General features: G+C 41.2%; 1 protein-coding gene across 9 annotated transcripts in view; it reads right to left on the bottom strand.

Annotated features, from left to right (window-relative positions):
* BRD8 (bromodomain containing 8) overlaps nucleotides 1–15,657 on the bottom strand; it is a 34,968-nt gene that overhangs the window by 11,504 nt on the left and 7,807 nt on the right. For 3 of the 9 annotated variants that reach the window (XM_082725476.1, XM_082725477.1, XM_082725478.1), the window contains exons 3-21: nucleotides 12,897–12,966; nucleotides 11,631–11,680; nucleotides 11,299–11,421; nucleotides 11,097–11,177; nucleotides 10,477–10,541; nucleotides 9,661–9,797; nucleotides 8,912–9,130; nucleotides 8,375–8,519; nucleotides 7,275–7,484; nucleotides 6,575–6,855; nucleotides 5,774–6,226; nucleotides 5,391–5,484; nucleotides 5,143–5,189; nucleotides 4,168–4,382; nucleotides 3,866–3,958; nucleotides 3,612–3,680; nucleotides 3,046–3,223; nucleotides 1,977–2,081; nucleotides 1,457–1,501 (exon numbers count right to left, since the gene is read on the bottom strand). In XM_082725476.1, the coding sequence (XP_082581602.1) occupies nucleotides 1,457–1,501; nucleotides 1,977–2,081; nucleotides 3,046–3,223; nucleotides 3,612–3,680; nucleotides 3,866–3,958; nucleotides 4,168–4,382; nucleotides 5,143–5,189; nucleotides 5,391–5,484; nucleotides 5,774–6,226; nucleotides 6,575–6,855; nucleotides 7,275–7,484; nucleotides 8,375–8,519; nucleotides 8,912–9,130; nucleotides 9,661–9,797; nucleotides 10,477–10,541; nucleotides 11,097–11,177; nucleotides 11,299–11,421; nucleotides 11,631–11,680; nucleotides 12,897–12,966 (2,680 nt within the window). The remainder of the gene's footprint in view (nucleotides 1–1,456; nucleotides 1,502–1,976; nucleotides 2,082–3,045; nucleotides 3,224–3,611; nucleotides 3,681–3,865; nucleotides 3,959–4,167; nucleotides 4,383–5,142; nucleotides 5,190–5,390; nucleotides 5,485–5,773; nucleotides 6,227–6,574; nucleotides 6,856–7,274; nucleotides 7,485–8,374; nucleotides 8,520–8,911; nucleotides 9,131–9,660; nucleotides 9,798–10,476; nucleotides 10,542–11,096; nucleotides 11,178–11,298; nucleotides 11,422–11,630; nucleotides 11,681–12,896; nucleotides 12,967–15,657) is intronic. The other 6 variants (XM_082725479.1, XM_082725481.1, XM_082725480.1 and 3 more) reach the window with 3 other exon arrangements.

The raw sequence follows: 15,657 nt of genomic DNA, 5'->3' as shown, positions 1-15,657 counted from the left end.
TGGCAGTAGTTTGTGAGAAGAAAAGCAGGACAGGCTATTTTGCTTCTGCCCACCACACAGGTCACTGGGGTTTCACCTGGGGTCCCAAAGAATGACTATCAGTCATCCCACCCAGGCCCCAAGTTGTGTTCAAAGAACAGGTAGAATAAAAGAAAGGTGGGAGGGTCAGAAAGGGGAGTGGATAGTGAGATTCTTGGCTAACATACCTGTCCAGCTGTTGGTCCCTATAAGAAAGGCCTTTCCTGCAGACTGACCCTGGCACTAGTTCCCTAGCACCTCCTGACAGTTGTTTTCCATGAGATCAGGACAATCAGAAGGCTTCTTTCCATTTGCTGCTCTCTCCCTGCAGCCCAGCTCCTTCCTCTTGTGCAATACTTTGCTGTCTTCAATAGATAAATCATCCTATTAACCAGCTTTGCAACAGCCAGCCAACTGCTTGGGGATCCAGAGTCACTGTTGCAGGCCAGTAAGAAAGAAGGGAGATTACAGTGTTCCGTCCGTGGTACAGGCTGATGCCTGTAGGCAAGATGAATTAGTGAACACTTGCTGGGCTAGGCCATATTTTTACATTTCTAACATGCAAGGACTCAAACTTTTCAGACCTCACGAACATAAGCTGCCTTTGAGGCGACATTAACAATAAAAATACCACCTTGCATTTGTTTAACACTTTAATTTTTTTCAAAGCCAGTTCCATACCTTGATCTCATTTTATCCTCACAACATCCCTGTGAGGTAGGCTGGACAGGTATCTCATTATATTAGCGCCATCATACAGATGAGGAAAACAAGGTTACAAGAGATAATCCAGTGAGTTTAAGATCATGTGGTTTTCGAGCTGACGCTCTTCCATTACATCATGCCTTAGGGCCCCATAATGAACAGAGTCAGAGGGTCATTCAATCCACAGAGGAAAACAGTAAGTCTTTAGGACTAGCTTTACTAAGTATATCGCTAATTCTACCAGCCACTACTGTATGCAGTACTCATCGTTACTAATATCCTTAAATTTACTGAGTATTTGTGTATCAGGCATCAGTCTTGCAACTCAACATTAGGGGAAGAGGAAAAATAATTATGTGCTGAGTATCTGTTGGTATGAGGAACACTTATAAAAAGCCAGCTAGCAGCTGCTGCTCTGAGCAATCTTATTTGCAAGAAAAGAATTGGCAAAAGGTGGAGTCAAAAATGAGGAGCAGGTGTATCCTAGATCCTTACCAAGAATACCTCATTTCAGTCCAATGAACTCATAAATAGTCCCTACCCAGCCCACACACACACATGCAGAAAGACAGGAATGCAGAAAATGAGACAGATTCTTATTCAATGACCTGAATAAAGAGAAGTTCAAGACATTGCCACAGTCTGCATGTTGGATTTCCCTCTGCCACCCACCCCCAGCAGGAGCTGAGAATCTCTGTGGCAACACCACCCCTTGCAGCCATTCAATACTTACAAAGAGAGAGAGAAGGAAGGCAGGAGAGCCCATGGGGACACTGTCCTGTTAGAGGACAAACAAACACTGATCAGGTTCCACAGAAACTCTCAGCCGCAAGCACCCCAAACCTCAGGACAGAGACACAAGCACCACACACACGAAGACAAAATTTAAAAACTCAAGAACAAGAGGAAAGAGATCCAAAAGCAGTCTAGCCATTATGCTTTCTGGAGCAGGAAATGATGGTCCCCAATTGCTGCAAAAGTCATTTCCCCCACCTTGTAAGCACTCACCCAGAGAAATTAATAATCCACTCATTCAGCTCACAATTTCTCAAGTGACTGACTGGACCTTTCAGTCACAGCCAAGTGTTTTCGACGCTTGGATGAGTACATCCAAAGATTTATATGTCTATACACCACTGGAATATATAAGCCCAGCAGTCACCAAGTACCAAGTAGTAATCTACTGCTCCTTGGATGCTTCAGACTTCTAGCTCTGGAACACTGGAATACAGGCTTTTTCTTGGTCTCCTCACCTTCTCTGAAGAATCTTGTTTTCGGGTAGAATCTCTCCCTCGAAGACTTTTAGCACTGATCCCAGATTCAGATGTCTGCATAATCAACTGTGTGGCAAGGAATTGCTACAGGGAAAGAAAGACAGTTGGCCCCTGAGACCTGATCCAGTAGGAAGAATTAAGACACCTTTGGCTTTGTAAATAGGACTTCACTTAATATCTGTTTGTAAACAGCATTCAAATACTTCTCAACTAATTGAAAGTTTAGCGTATTAGGGTTTCATTCTAGTGAAAGGATCTAAATACCAAATATCTCTTTTTTGGCTTTTTGGATAGAATACAGAATAAATCTCTCTTAAGAATGAGAAAGAGAAAAAAACCAAATGAACCAAAGGCTATTAGGTAATTTAATTTAGCAGACTAAGCAGATACAGACAACATCCCTTGAAGTTCAATATCCCAAAGGGTGCCAGACAGTGCAACTGTAAGACAGAAGTAGATTATCTGTGATAAAAGGGAAGAAGAAACTATTTGTTGAAGGTCAACTATGTATATACTTAATGTAATTTAAAAATATGCATTCACAGTGCACCTGGGTAGCTCAGTGGGTTAAGCCTCTGCCTTCGGCTCAGGTCATGATCCCAGGGTACTGGGATCCAGCCCTGCATCTGGCTCTCAGCTCAGCAGGGAGCCTGCTTCCCCCTCATCTCTCTCTGCCTGACCCTCTGCCCACTTGAGATCTCTGTCAAATAAATAAATAAATACATACATACATATATATATATATATGTATATATATATATACACTCTTACGCAATCACCATTCTATAAAAAAAATTATTCCCCCCAAATATTTAAAAACTTCTGGAAACTGAAGTATTTACCCAAGAAAGGAAGAATATTCTCATAACTCTTTTACCAATTCAACCTGAGAAAACCAACATGAATCCATCAAGAACAAAATGTTCCTGTGTCCCTGAAGACTATTCCAATTAAATGTCACCAGCATCCTTTCCCAACATCAGTATGAATCCTTCCCCTGAGTATTTTCATTTCATCCTTGTTAAAACACTAAAGATCCTCAAAGTACCTGAATCTGCTCTAAGACATCTCGCTGCATTTCTACTGCCATATGATACACATCATGGTCCGAGCTATTATACATTACAGCATTCTGAAACATCAGCATAATATCACGCTGAAATTCAGCTGTGCTGCGGATCAGTCCATTTTCAATGTTTTTCTTAATAGTTGACAAATCCATAGGCCTAAAAACAAAACAACAGCAGCAACAGTTAAGTGGAGGGGAAGAGGACTCAAATGGATCCAAATATATTATTATCACACAGATCTTCTCATATATACTCTTAGTCTTAGCTGTCAAGACTGAAATGCCAACCCCTCATCCCACAACATGCACTTAATCCAAAAACCAAAGTCAATCTTTATAATAAGTATTGGCTAGGAAAGGTAATAAATTAATACTTGTAGACTATCTTTGGTGATCCAGCCACTGAAATGATCAACTTACCACTTGGTCACCTTTACTCACATCAAAAATGCTTGATTTAAACTTATTGTCTATAGTAAAAATCCACTAAGACTGAACAACTTACAATTCAGGCAAGTCAGTGTGCTGAAAGGATAATGGCTTACCTCTGTACAATGCTATGGTAGCCAGGTGCTATATCATCTGTAACAGGCTGCAGGAAGACATTGGCATATCTGTCCAGAAAGAATAAGGTGCATTTACTGACTTACTCTTCAGAAGCACAAGTGAGGGAATCTGATTTAAGTAGGTGAAGACTGTAAAAGTCAAAGCCACCAATCCCATATAAATCCACCCAGACTTCTTTCTAGTCACTGAGGAGGAGCAGGAGAAAAACTCCTAGGTGACTGGTAAAACTCACCTATGATTAGCTGCAGCTCTCCATACAAGCATGATAGCTTTCTTCCAGATTTTCTGTGCCTGAATAGCTTCCTGATCTTCACTACAGACAGAGCTGAAATAAAGAAACAAAGGGGTCCTACTAGGCATTAAGTCCAAAAAAATAAAAATTAAAATAAAAAAATTAAAAAAAAATAAAATTCCTAATCATTTCTTGCCAACTATTAGCTCCAGGCCAGGAGGAAAGAGAACAAGATAAAGTAAAAGCAAAGGAAAAGATCCTCTCCTACTATCTTGACCTCAAAGAAGAATCCAGATACTCACAACTGTGAAGATGCAGGGCTGCTGGGAATGGAGTCTGCCAGTGTATGGGACTGCAACGTAGCATTGTGAATGCTAAAGCCATCATCACTCTCGCTCACAGGGGGTTCATTATCCATTTCTGACAAATAGCCTTCTCCTTGATCTTCTTCCTTAGCCTCCTCTAGGCTGGCCGCTTCACTGACTCCATCTTCCTCCTCATCCTCACCTGGGGCATCCTTAGACACAGTGTGCTCCGGTCAACAAAAGCAAGCAAAGCTATCCAGCAAAGCATCTTTAAACATGATCTTTTGGGTTAGATCAGTTCTAGAAAACGGCCTCACACTGTTTCCTGACTGAGCCCTATCACTTATACTACCATCTACGTACACTCACTGATCAAGTAATACAGAACCTGGACAAAGAATAAGACCCAGGATCTTTTTAAAAGGAAGAAAAAAAAAAGCTACTTACTTAAGACTAAGCTAAGAGGCGTTCCTTCTTTCCCCTTGCTCTTGAGAGGAATTCTGACCCTGGATACAAAGTTATCAAAAATAGTTTTTATTTTGTGTCTCCTCTGATGGAGCAAGCTCACATCGCATTACTTTAAATCTGTTTGTTACTACCACTTTAGTAATTCTAAAAAGAAAATTCTGGATAATTTTCTTTGGACAGTGTAACTAATAATCTGATTTCTTACATGTTCTCCCTGACTCTGGCATCCCTATTTACTCCAAATCACTCTGGAAGTATCAAAGCTTCATTATGCATTATGTGCAAAAGAAAGCTCTGTGTGATGTTCACAAACCCTTTGGGAAGCACATGTGGCCACAGTACTGCCAGTATGCCCAACTATCCACTGCAACTTTTCCCCATGCAACTCCTTAACCAGTCTCATCTCAGAGAGTAAGATGTATGTTTACTGTATTTCATTAAAAAGGTAGTGCTATCGGGAAATCTAGTCACACAGCAAGAGGAATAAAGAAAAGTCTGAAATACCTTTATCTGGCTTCCAAAAATAGTCCCTGATTCTTCTTTCAATGAGTCTGCAGAGGAGAGAAAGACTACCTGAAGTTTTTTCCACCTTAGCCTTCCCCTTCCTATGGACAATAATCCCCTGCAGCTCTCCTTTCCATGCTGACCTATTCTACCTCCTCTACTTGCCCACAACCCACAATCCCTCAGAAGCCAAAGCAAAGGATTTCAAGTTAGTTACAGAGTACAGAATTCCTGGCCTTACTATTTACCTGACATTTCAAACTTGTGCTGAGTCTCTGCCTCTAAAGGATCTTCGATGGGATTGGAGCCATGTGATGGAGACAACATGCTTTCAGGAGATGCCTGAAGACCAAAAAGAATAAATACTCTAATTACTGATAGATCACTTCACCTGACACAAGTTTATTTTTCAATGATGAGACTACAGAAGAAATTCTAAGTCCTACTTATGTAACAGGAATCTAATGGTTACCTTACAAGGAACAGGATAAGCATATGTAGCAATAATCATACCTGTGGGCTACGGACACATCAACCATGTGAAAATTCAGGAACTCAAGAGGAAAGCCTGAACAGTCACTTCTTACCTAAGGTATAACCCTCCATCCTCCCAGCCCCTGATTTTAAATACCTCTGTCTTCACAGTTGTAAGTGGAGTCTCATCGCCTTTTCCACTGGGAACATCAGCTTCAACAATCTCTCCAGTGGCAATACTTCTGGGTTCCTCATCTAAGTCCTGACTCCTGAGTTCTGGTGGCTCCATACTTGTGGCTGGAACAACTCCAGCTACTATTTCTGGACCTGAGATGCCTTGTTCTGATTCTGCAGGTTCCATTTTAATCTCAACACTGGGCTCCCTGATGTCTACCAGTTCGTGGATTCCTTTGTTTTCCGTTTCCTCAAAGTCCAGCCTTTCCTGCTTTACTGTCATCTCTGGTGCAGGCAGAGATACTGGCTTGTCCCGCTCCTGCTGGATAGGGTGCTCCCAAGGGCCAGGCAGGGACTGGGGATCATCATTCTCTTCACAGAACGACAGCGCCGCTTCTACTGCTGCCACATCCAGCACTTCAGGATGATCATCCACCTGTTCCATAATACACACACTGTTGAATTCACAGAAATAAGCCCAAGTCCCTCAATTCTGTTAGCATCAAATGAGATGGCCTCAATCTGTAGCTTCTCTCTCCATCTTCTCCATATAGTAGAAGTAACCAATAGATAGGTTCCTATCCTGAACAAACCAGTAACATTGGGATGGCTGGGCAGATGACTCATGTGAGCACCAAAGGGCTTTAGGACTAAGGAGATAGAGACGGGCAGAAACAGAACTGGTTGTTTATTTAATTCTTACTATAAGAAGTAAGGAGAGGCTGAAGAGGGAAACCTATGTAGGACTCATGAGAGATTCTTTTGGGCTTTGCGAAATACTTACCTTGTCCTCAATGATGGCAATAATGTCTCCAACAGTCTCAAAGTCCAGCTCTTCACCTGTGTAGGACACAGCAATATCCATCTTCTCAGCCAGATCTAAATCTTCCTTCCCATCTATACTGGGAGCCTTTGATCCCCCAGGGGCCTCTGCTACCCCTGATCGGAAACACTCTTCTTTGATAGAATTGATGATCATGGAGATTTCACTGCTATCCATGGAAACAGTCACAGTATGTGGGTCCCCCACAGCCTCCATGGGGACACAAGTGTCAGGCTGACTCACTGAATAATAGGAAGAGAAAAACATTTCAGAACCTTATTTGATACCAAGTGACCACCTTGAGACCAACCAAGGCTACAGACAGATGTCAAGCACCCATACACTTAAGCTCAGAAAAAGTAATCTTAGATCGACATCTTTGTATGTTTTCTTGACCCCAGTTTTATCTAGAAAGTAGGGTGAGAACATGTTCTTAAGCCCACTCATATTTATACACTTAGCCCTTTCCCCCAACACGTAAGTGCCCACCCACATCTTCTCAAATTCTTGTTTTTCTAAGGATAAAGATGGTATGTGTCCATGGAGAACAGAACAGAAGCACTGAATTGGAGTTGATGCTCTTGGGTCTGCTCTCTCTAACTGAAGCTCGAGAAGGAATTCTGGACCTAGTGGCTGCTCAGGGCGCAGGTCAAGGACGCACCTGGAGCTACACTCTCAGGAGTGGAGACATCCGGAGCAGAGGATGGTGCTGGCAGCGCAGGCATCATGACAATGGTAGCCTGAGACACAGACTCTACAGGGGGTGGCACAAGTTTAACTGGAGGTTCACTGGCAACAGTAGTGAAGGAAGCGAGAGGAGTGGTGAACTGTGTAGGACCAGCTTCTAAAAGCCGGGAAAGAGTGGGAGCACCTAACAAAGAGGTACATAAAACGAGGTAAGAGGAAAGCACATGAACAAGAAGCAATAGCCACTTTAAGACTCAACCAAGAAAATTTTTAGTCTCAAAGAATGAAAAGAAACTTCTCTGTTGAATAAGATTATCTATACCCTTACTTTTCCCAGCCTTACTAATAAAGATCTTCTTCCAAGTTAGGAACGACCCAAAGCACTAGAACACACAGTTTGTCAAAAATAGGTGGTAACTTTTTTCCCAGAAGAAAATTAAACAGTAACAACAAAACCATGAAAAATTGGTATGAATAAAACTGTCACTTCTGCAATTAAGCATGCCATAAATCACCCAAATCCAATACCATTCAAATATCCCTATCTAAGGTTTGATATTTTGTCAAGTTTTTTCTTGCTTTACTTTATCTATCTCTATCTCACTTAATTCTCATGACATCCTTATGAAGTACACACACTGCAATTAATAAAAGAGGAAACTGAGCTTCATGAGTTAAATCATCTACCCAAGGCCACAAAATCAGTATGCGGCAGGCTTGACACTAAATCCAGTTCTCTGGCTTCAAATCTCAATCCCCTGTCCTATAACCTCAGGTATCTCTATCACTTTTCCATAATTTCACAAGCCCCAGGGAAGCAGTTTTACTACTAACTTCACTCTTCTCTTTGATATCTATGCTGTGGTCATCCAAAGCTATCAGTACTTTGAAAATAAGAATGGATTTACAATCTGGGGCACTACGTGGTTTAACAGGTGAAGGAGCACCAAAAAAAGTTGGGTTTTACATCTACAACTGACGGTTGCTTACTACTAAAGGCTAGAAACCAAAGACAGTCAACACTAAGATCAACATCTGCGAAGTAAAGAGGGCAACAGAAAGTTATTGACTTACCTGAGGCAGCAGGGGAGGCCGCAACAGTGTTGGGTGTTTGCTGCATTTCCCCACCATGTATCATGGGAAGAACCCCGCCTACCTCCAGGAGGACACCTGTACTGTTCAAGTGGCCAGAAGCCACAGCCATTTCACTCTCATTGACCTACCAGGGAAGAATAGAGGTGAAGGCTACACTCAAGCTTTCCTTTACTACCACTTCCCAAAAAACACTCCAGCAGTTGACCAAACTTCATAAAGTTAATATCCAAAGAGAATAATTTCAGACCCAAGGGAAGCTCTAATTTTTAAAAGTTATTTGACGAGAGTTCTCTGGAGAAGAGAACTGAAATAATTGTGGTTTCAGATAACTCAGGACCCAAGGATACTATCAACTTATTGGTTTTTTCTGTTTTTGTTTTTTAAATTAACATTTAATTAGGAGATCTCTTTCTCTTTTGAACTTTTTTTTTTCCATGTCACATTTTAGGTCCCAGGCACTCCCTTCCAAAGTACTAAATCACCACAGCTCTCAAACACCCACAGAAGTCTCCATACCAGTCTGGGGCTAGTAGGCAGGAGGCTGCCCTTCTTCAAGAGCTCTGACAGCAGAGGGGAGGGGGGTGGAGTTGCTTTCTGTCCAAGCATCTTTTTCTGGGGTGAATCATCTGTTACTGGGGTCATGGGGGCTTCTAAGGGTGCAGAGCCTGGAGGAAGGGTGTCAGGAATCCCAGGAAACGAGGTGACTGGGGTACTCGGCAAAGTCCCAGGGGTTACCTAAGAGACAACAGAGAACCTTTATCTGACTTCTCAAACTCTGGAAGGTTCCCTACTAATCTGGATGGGTTAGTGTGTCTATTTCATTATTAGTCCTGAGTGAAACTGCCCAGAAACCCTCTACCCCTCCTGCTCTCAGCCACTCCACTCTTCCCCACAGTTTTTTCTCTTCTACCCACTCAAACCCACAATGACCCAAACATTCCACCCAACCTGTCTTTTACAATCTGCTTAACCACTATCAATATTCTATTTACAAGAAAACTTACTTCCACAGAAATTTTATAAGACTAGTTTACTTATAAATAATTCTTAACATCGTATTTTACCTATCTCCCAAAAGGTCACAAGGCTCAATGTTTTTAGGTCCATCCTTATCTTAGAGCACAGAACATGGTACTTTAAGTCTTTCACATTCAGACCAAGAGAAGAAAATGACTCTAGGCCAAAAGTCGTTTCCTCATCACTCAGTTCTCTGCTGGCTTATTGCCCCTTTGCTGATCAATTCCTGCAGATGAAAATATACTCACTCCAGAGGTGGCCTCTTCCATAGTGGTTGCAGTCAAGTCTCCAAGTGGATAATCACCTCCTGGGGAGGCAGAATCTATAGGAGAGCGGACCATCACAGTGGGTAATCTCCGAGGGGGTGTTTTTACTGCTTGACGAGCTAGAACATAAAAGCCAACAATTACTTAGTCTTTAAGATTAAATAAATGAAAGCAGACACTACTCTGCTCTATTATAATAAAGGACAAATGGGGATGTTGCATAATTAAAGCTGCATTATGAGTCTGGATTAGAAATCTTTAACACTTCTGGGAGACAGGTAACTTTTTAGATTCATTTTTCCAAAGCTTAATTCTCACACTAAGCAAACTCACTAAACTATCTCAAAGGTCCTGAGATAGCAAAGTGGTTCAAACATCCCTCAATAACCTCTTTGACAAGTTATTAGGTTTCTGCTTTTACAAGAGGGAAAGACCTCACTGGCTCAAAGCATGTATTCCTAGACTTACAAATGCTTAAGTTCTTATCCAAAGAGTGGGCTATTCCTAATCTTACAGGACTCTGAATTCTAAAAACTTAATAATGTTCAACATTTATTTTAAGCCTTTGTATCCTAAAATGACCCAAAGTCTAGTGATAACTGAGCAGAAATCATTTTCCAAGAGTTTCTTCCTGAATAAAAAGGGATGTTTTTACTCTGGTAAAAGAGAAGAGAATACAGAAAAGTATACAAGTAAATAAGCATCAGTGGATTCTATCTTACAATGTAGTCTTCAGCTGTTACCACCATGCAGTATCCTATAGTTAATGGTTAAACAGAGTCACAAGGTTCGGTTTACCCTGATATGCAGCATCTGTAGCCTTCCTCTTCACTTCCGCCTCCTCTTCCTCCAATTTCTTCTTCCTAAAGAGAGAAGTAAGAGTAAGATCCTAGCCAGCTCTAGTTCCTCTGTAGGTCATAGTACCCTACCCTCACAAGGAAATTCTCTGCCAGACTAGCACTTTCTGAAGGAAAGGCCTAAACAAGAATCCTTAGTAGCATAACAGGGTATGTTTCTTTACAAATTTTTTTAAGATTTTACTTTTAGGTAATCTCTACACCCAATGTGGGGCTCAAACCCACACCCTCAAGATCAAGAGTCACATGCTCTCACTGGCCAGTCAGGCACCCATAAAATGGGAAAATTTTTAGTGTACTCCCTAACTACCAGCTCTTCATAGGCAAACTAAAGCACTTTTCAAGTTAAAACTAAGTTATGGCCTCATGTTGAAATATTCCATCACATTACCTTCTACCACTCACTACCCCCTCCCAGCTACTAGGCCACTCTGCAGCTTCTCCCTTCCAGAATCAATCAAATCAAGGGGTGGCAGATGGAGTAGATAAGTCAGATTACTTGAGGTGAAAACAGGATAAAACGAGAGAGATGTGTACAAAAGGAAGAACAATATAACCCACATCACAATGTCATTGCAAAGCTCATCCAGTCTGCTGTCCATGTGCCCAGCTTGAATTAGTTCTGCATCTCTTTTCAGCCGTCTAGAAAGAGAAGTAAGTTAACTGAGATTTTCAGTCTACTATTTAAAAAATTCTGACCGGTATAAGAACTCAGTACCTTTAGTCTCTCCCAACCACTTCATATTTTCTCTCTGATAAGTACCTATATTTTTCTTGGGTTTCCTTTATCACTTTCTTTAGCTCCTCAACTCGTTCAGCAGTCAATTTCCGAACAATGACATCTTCAACGGTTTCAACCACTTCTCCTTTTTCACCCCGTTTCCGTCTGTAGAAAATTTAAAAACAAGTATTTTAATAGAAGAACATCTATTCCCACTCCCAACTGCTTTCTTTGAGTCTCTCCACCATTTAACCATAGATAACTTCTGCTCTATTTTTTAATCACCCAGTAATGTTAATAGATATAAAGCAGACTTCCACGGTGGACACTTTCCACTAAAGAGACGTAGCTTGAATGTCTGGCTTTGTACTCACTTTGGGGTCTCAGTGGTCTCTAGAAGCTCTGAGTACTGGGAAGCACAATGCTATGGAAAAAAAGTAAAAATATGATGAGCAAGCCTAGAAAGAAGCAACTTTCAAAGTTTTACCAGATCAGACTAAGACTTAGAGAGATCTCTATTAAGATATGAGTGGCTTCTGAGGTGCCTGGGTGGCTCAGTGGGTTAAAGCCCCGCATCGGACTCTCTGCCTAGCAGGGAGCCTGCTTCCCTTCCTCTCTCTCTCTGCCTGCCTCTCTGTCTACTTGTGATCTCTGTCTGTCAAATAAATAAATAAAATCTTAAAAAAAAAAAAAAAGGATATGAGTGGTTTCTAGGAGGGCAAATTACTCTGCAGTCACATCAGTCAAAAATACACAATACTGGGCGGTGCTTGGGTGGTTCAGTTGGTTAAAGATCTGCCTTCAGCCCAGGTTATGATCCCAGAGTCCTGGGACAGGGTCTGGACTTTCTGCTCAGCTAAGAGTCTGCTTCTCCCTCTATCCCTCTACCCTACTGCGAACTCACTCTCTCATTCTCTCTCTCAAATAAATAAAATTGTAAAAAAAAATCCTAAATACCAGGACACAGAAAAGGGAGTCTTCTGACCTAGAATTCATATATTTGGGGAAAAACAACCCAACAGCCAACATTGATAGTTAGTATCTACTGAGTAATTACCATATGCAAAGCACTGTGCTAAATGCTTTATAGGTATTACCTCAACTAAAACTTCACAACAATCCTGAAGCAACTTTTGTCTATTTTACAAATGAGAAAACTGAAAATCATGGTCCAAAGACTCTAACTGAAGTCATATTAAACCCAGATCTTCTAACTCCCAAGCTTAGCTTTGTACATATTATGTTACACAGATAAGAAAGTTTGTAATATGAACACACATGAAAAAACTGGCAAACAGTGGGAAAAATGAAAAGGTATTCTCAACTATGCTATCTCTTCATGGCATTAAAGCCTTACAATTAAAGGGCAGGGCCCAAAAGGAAACTCACTTCACATCTCTTAAGACTGCTCTAGGAGCGCCTGGGTGACTCAGTGGGTTAAGCCTCTGCCTTTGGCTCAGGTCATGATCCCAGTGTCCTGGGATCAAGCCCGGGCTCTCTGCTCAGCAGGGAGCCTGCTTCCCCCCTCTCTCTGCCTGCCTCTCTGCCTACTTGTGATCTCTCTCTGTGTCAAATAAATAAATAAAATCTTTAAAAAAAAAAAAAGACTGCTCTAAAAGAGCACTTGTTTGGGAACTTACTTTTTGAGAGAACCAGTCTGGAGGGCGGCCAGGTTCTGCAAATGGCTTGATTGCTCTGCTAACTGACACCCTACACAAAATGAGAAAACCATTATTACACATGAAACGGGGAAAAAAGGGTGGTGGGGGGGAGGTATGCTAAAAGTTCAAGGTTTGGAGTACAAAATTTAGAACGATAAACTGCCACTAGGAAGTATTCTAAAATATGTGACTATGGAAAATGACACAACCACTTAAAATTTATTTGGCGGGGGGGTGGGGGGGGGCCCTGGGTGGCTCAGTTGGTTAAAACGCCTGCCTTTAGCGCAGGTCGTGATCCCAGTATCCTGGGATCAAGTCCCGCATTGCACACCCCTTGCTTAGTGGGGAGCCTGCTTCTTCCCCCACCCCTCCCCAGCTTGTGTGCTTTCCCTCTCGCAAATTAAAAAAAAAAATTTCATTTAGAGGGAAAGTATCATTGCTAAACAGTTTTCCTAGGTGATATATTTCCTGAGTGAAGTGAAGGTATTAGAACCTTGTACATTATCATTTCTGTGCATTTGGGCAAGTATTTTTATGTTGATTTTGGTCCTTTTGAAAGAGATGTGTCTTTTGAAAAACAATTTGTAATGTATCCAGACTAAAAAGTTATCTTTTGATCCACTAACACAACTCCTAGGAATATATTATTAAAATGATAATCTAACAAAGCATGTAACAAGAAGAAAGCACCATATAGACTTGATCAAACAACAAACAGTTAAGTTTTTCCTAAATGCCTGCAGGGGATATTTAACTTATGGCATTTCACCTCTATAAAATATTAAATAGGCCATAAAAATAATTACGAAATATATGTGGTAAAATGAAAATATATACCACATATTTTTTTTTAAAGATTTTATTTATTTATTTGACAGAGAGAAATCACAAGTAGTCGGAGAGGCAGGCAGAGAGAGAGAAAGGGAAGCAGGCTCCCTGCTGAACAGAGAGCCCGATGCGGGACTCGATCCCAGGACCCTGAGATCAAGACCTGAGCCGAAGGCAGCAGCTTAACCCACTGAGCCACCCAGGTGCCCCTATACCACATAATATTAACTGAAAAAAAAAAAAAAAAAAAAAAAGACACAACTTTCTACTATGATGCAATCATACAACCTTTTAAAAATTTGAAAAATAGGGGCGCCTGGGTGGCTCAGTGGGTTAAACCGCTGCCTTCAGCTCAGGTCATGATCTCAGGGTCCTGGAATCGAGTCCCACATCGGGCTCTCTGCTCGGCAGGGGGCCTGCTTCCCCCTCTCTCTCTGTGATCTCTTCCCTTCCTCTCTCCTACTGTGATCTCTCTCTGTCAAATAAATAAATAAAATCTTTAAAAAAAAAAAATTTGAAAAATAAAAACAGGACTAGAACAGGATCAAGGAAGAGTGTAGGGCTTTAACTGTATTTATGTTTATTTCTTTAAAAAGATCCAAAGAAGGACAACTGGGTGGCTCAGTTGGTAGTGCATCCAACTCAATTTCATCTCAGGTCATGGTCTGAGGGATCTGAGATTAAGCCCTCCGCTAAGCTCAGAACCTGTTTGAGATTCTCCTCTCTCTGCTCATACATGCGCTCTCTCTAATAAATAAAATTTTAAAGTCTTGAAAAGATCCAAAGAAAACATGACAAAATATTAAGATTTGTTAAATCTAGTCTGGGTACAGGGATTCTCTATTTTATTCTCACACTTCTCTTGGTTGAAAGACTACATAACTTTATTTTTTAAATGTATTTTTAAAGACTCTACTGATTTATTTGAGAGAGAGAGAGAGAGAGCGCACACATGAGCTAGGGGAAGGAGTAGAGGGAGAGGGAGAAGCAGGCTCCTTGCTGAGCAGGGAGCCCGATGTGGGGCTCTATTCTAGGACTCCGAGACCATGACCTGAGCCAAAGGCAGGTGCTTAACCAACTGAGCCACCCACGTGCCCCGAAAAACTAGGTTAACTTTAAAAAGAAAAAAGTTTTTAATATCTGTGTTGAGATAATGGTATCACACAGCTCTTTTCCTTTTTTTTTAAGATTTTATTTATTTATTCATCAGAGAGAGACAGAGCACAAGCAGGCAGAGAGGTAGACAGAGGCAGAGAGAAGCAGGCTCCCCACTAAGCAGCCCGATTCGGGACTCAATCCCACAACCCTGGGATCATGACGAAGCCGAAGGCAGCAGCTTAACCAACTAAGCCACCCAGGCACCCCAACTCTTTTCCTTTAAAAGTTCAATAGTTCTATGGATACTATTAGCAAAAATTAAAGTTTGATCCATAATTTACACCTTAGACCAAGAAAAGCCCCAAATGAATCAATAATTTAAATATTTTTAAAAAATTTTACCATGGAAGTATTAGAAGAAATCAGAGAATTATTTTATAATCTCAAACTAAAGTAAAACTTTCTACATAGGTCAAAAAAAATCTAGAAACTGTTAAAAAAATTAGGGCCACCTGGGTGGCTCAGTCATTAAGCATTTGCCTTCAGCTCAGGTCATGATCCCAGGGTTCTGGAATCAAGTCCCACATAGAGCTCCCTGTTCAGTGGAGAGCCTGCTGTCCCTCTCCGTCTGCCGCTCCTTCTGCTTGTGCACACACACGAGCACAAGGTGCTCTCTTTCTCTCTTCCACTGTCAAGTAAATAAATAAAGTCTTAAAAAATATATACAAAATTAATAAGCTACATTTTAGAAGTGTTAAGGTAAAAATGGTACCATAAATAAAGCCAAATGGCACACTAGTTTAAAAAAAAAACT

Source organism: Mustela nivalis (genome assembly GCF_964662115.1).
Source record: "Mustela nivalis genome assembly, chromosome: 3".
In the NCBI taxonomy this organism is placed as follows: domain Eukaryota; kingdom Metazoa; phylum Chordata; class Mammalia; order Carnivora; family Mustelidae; genus Mustela; species Mustela nivalis.
Note: the sequence above shows the minus strand (reverse complement) of the source record. Positions and strands in the feature narration are given on the sequence as shown.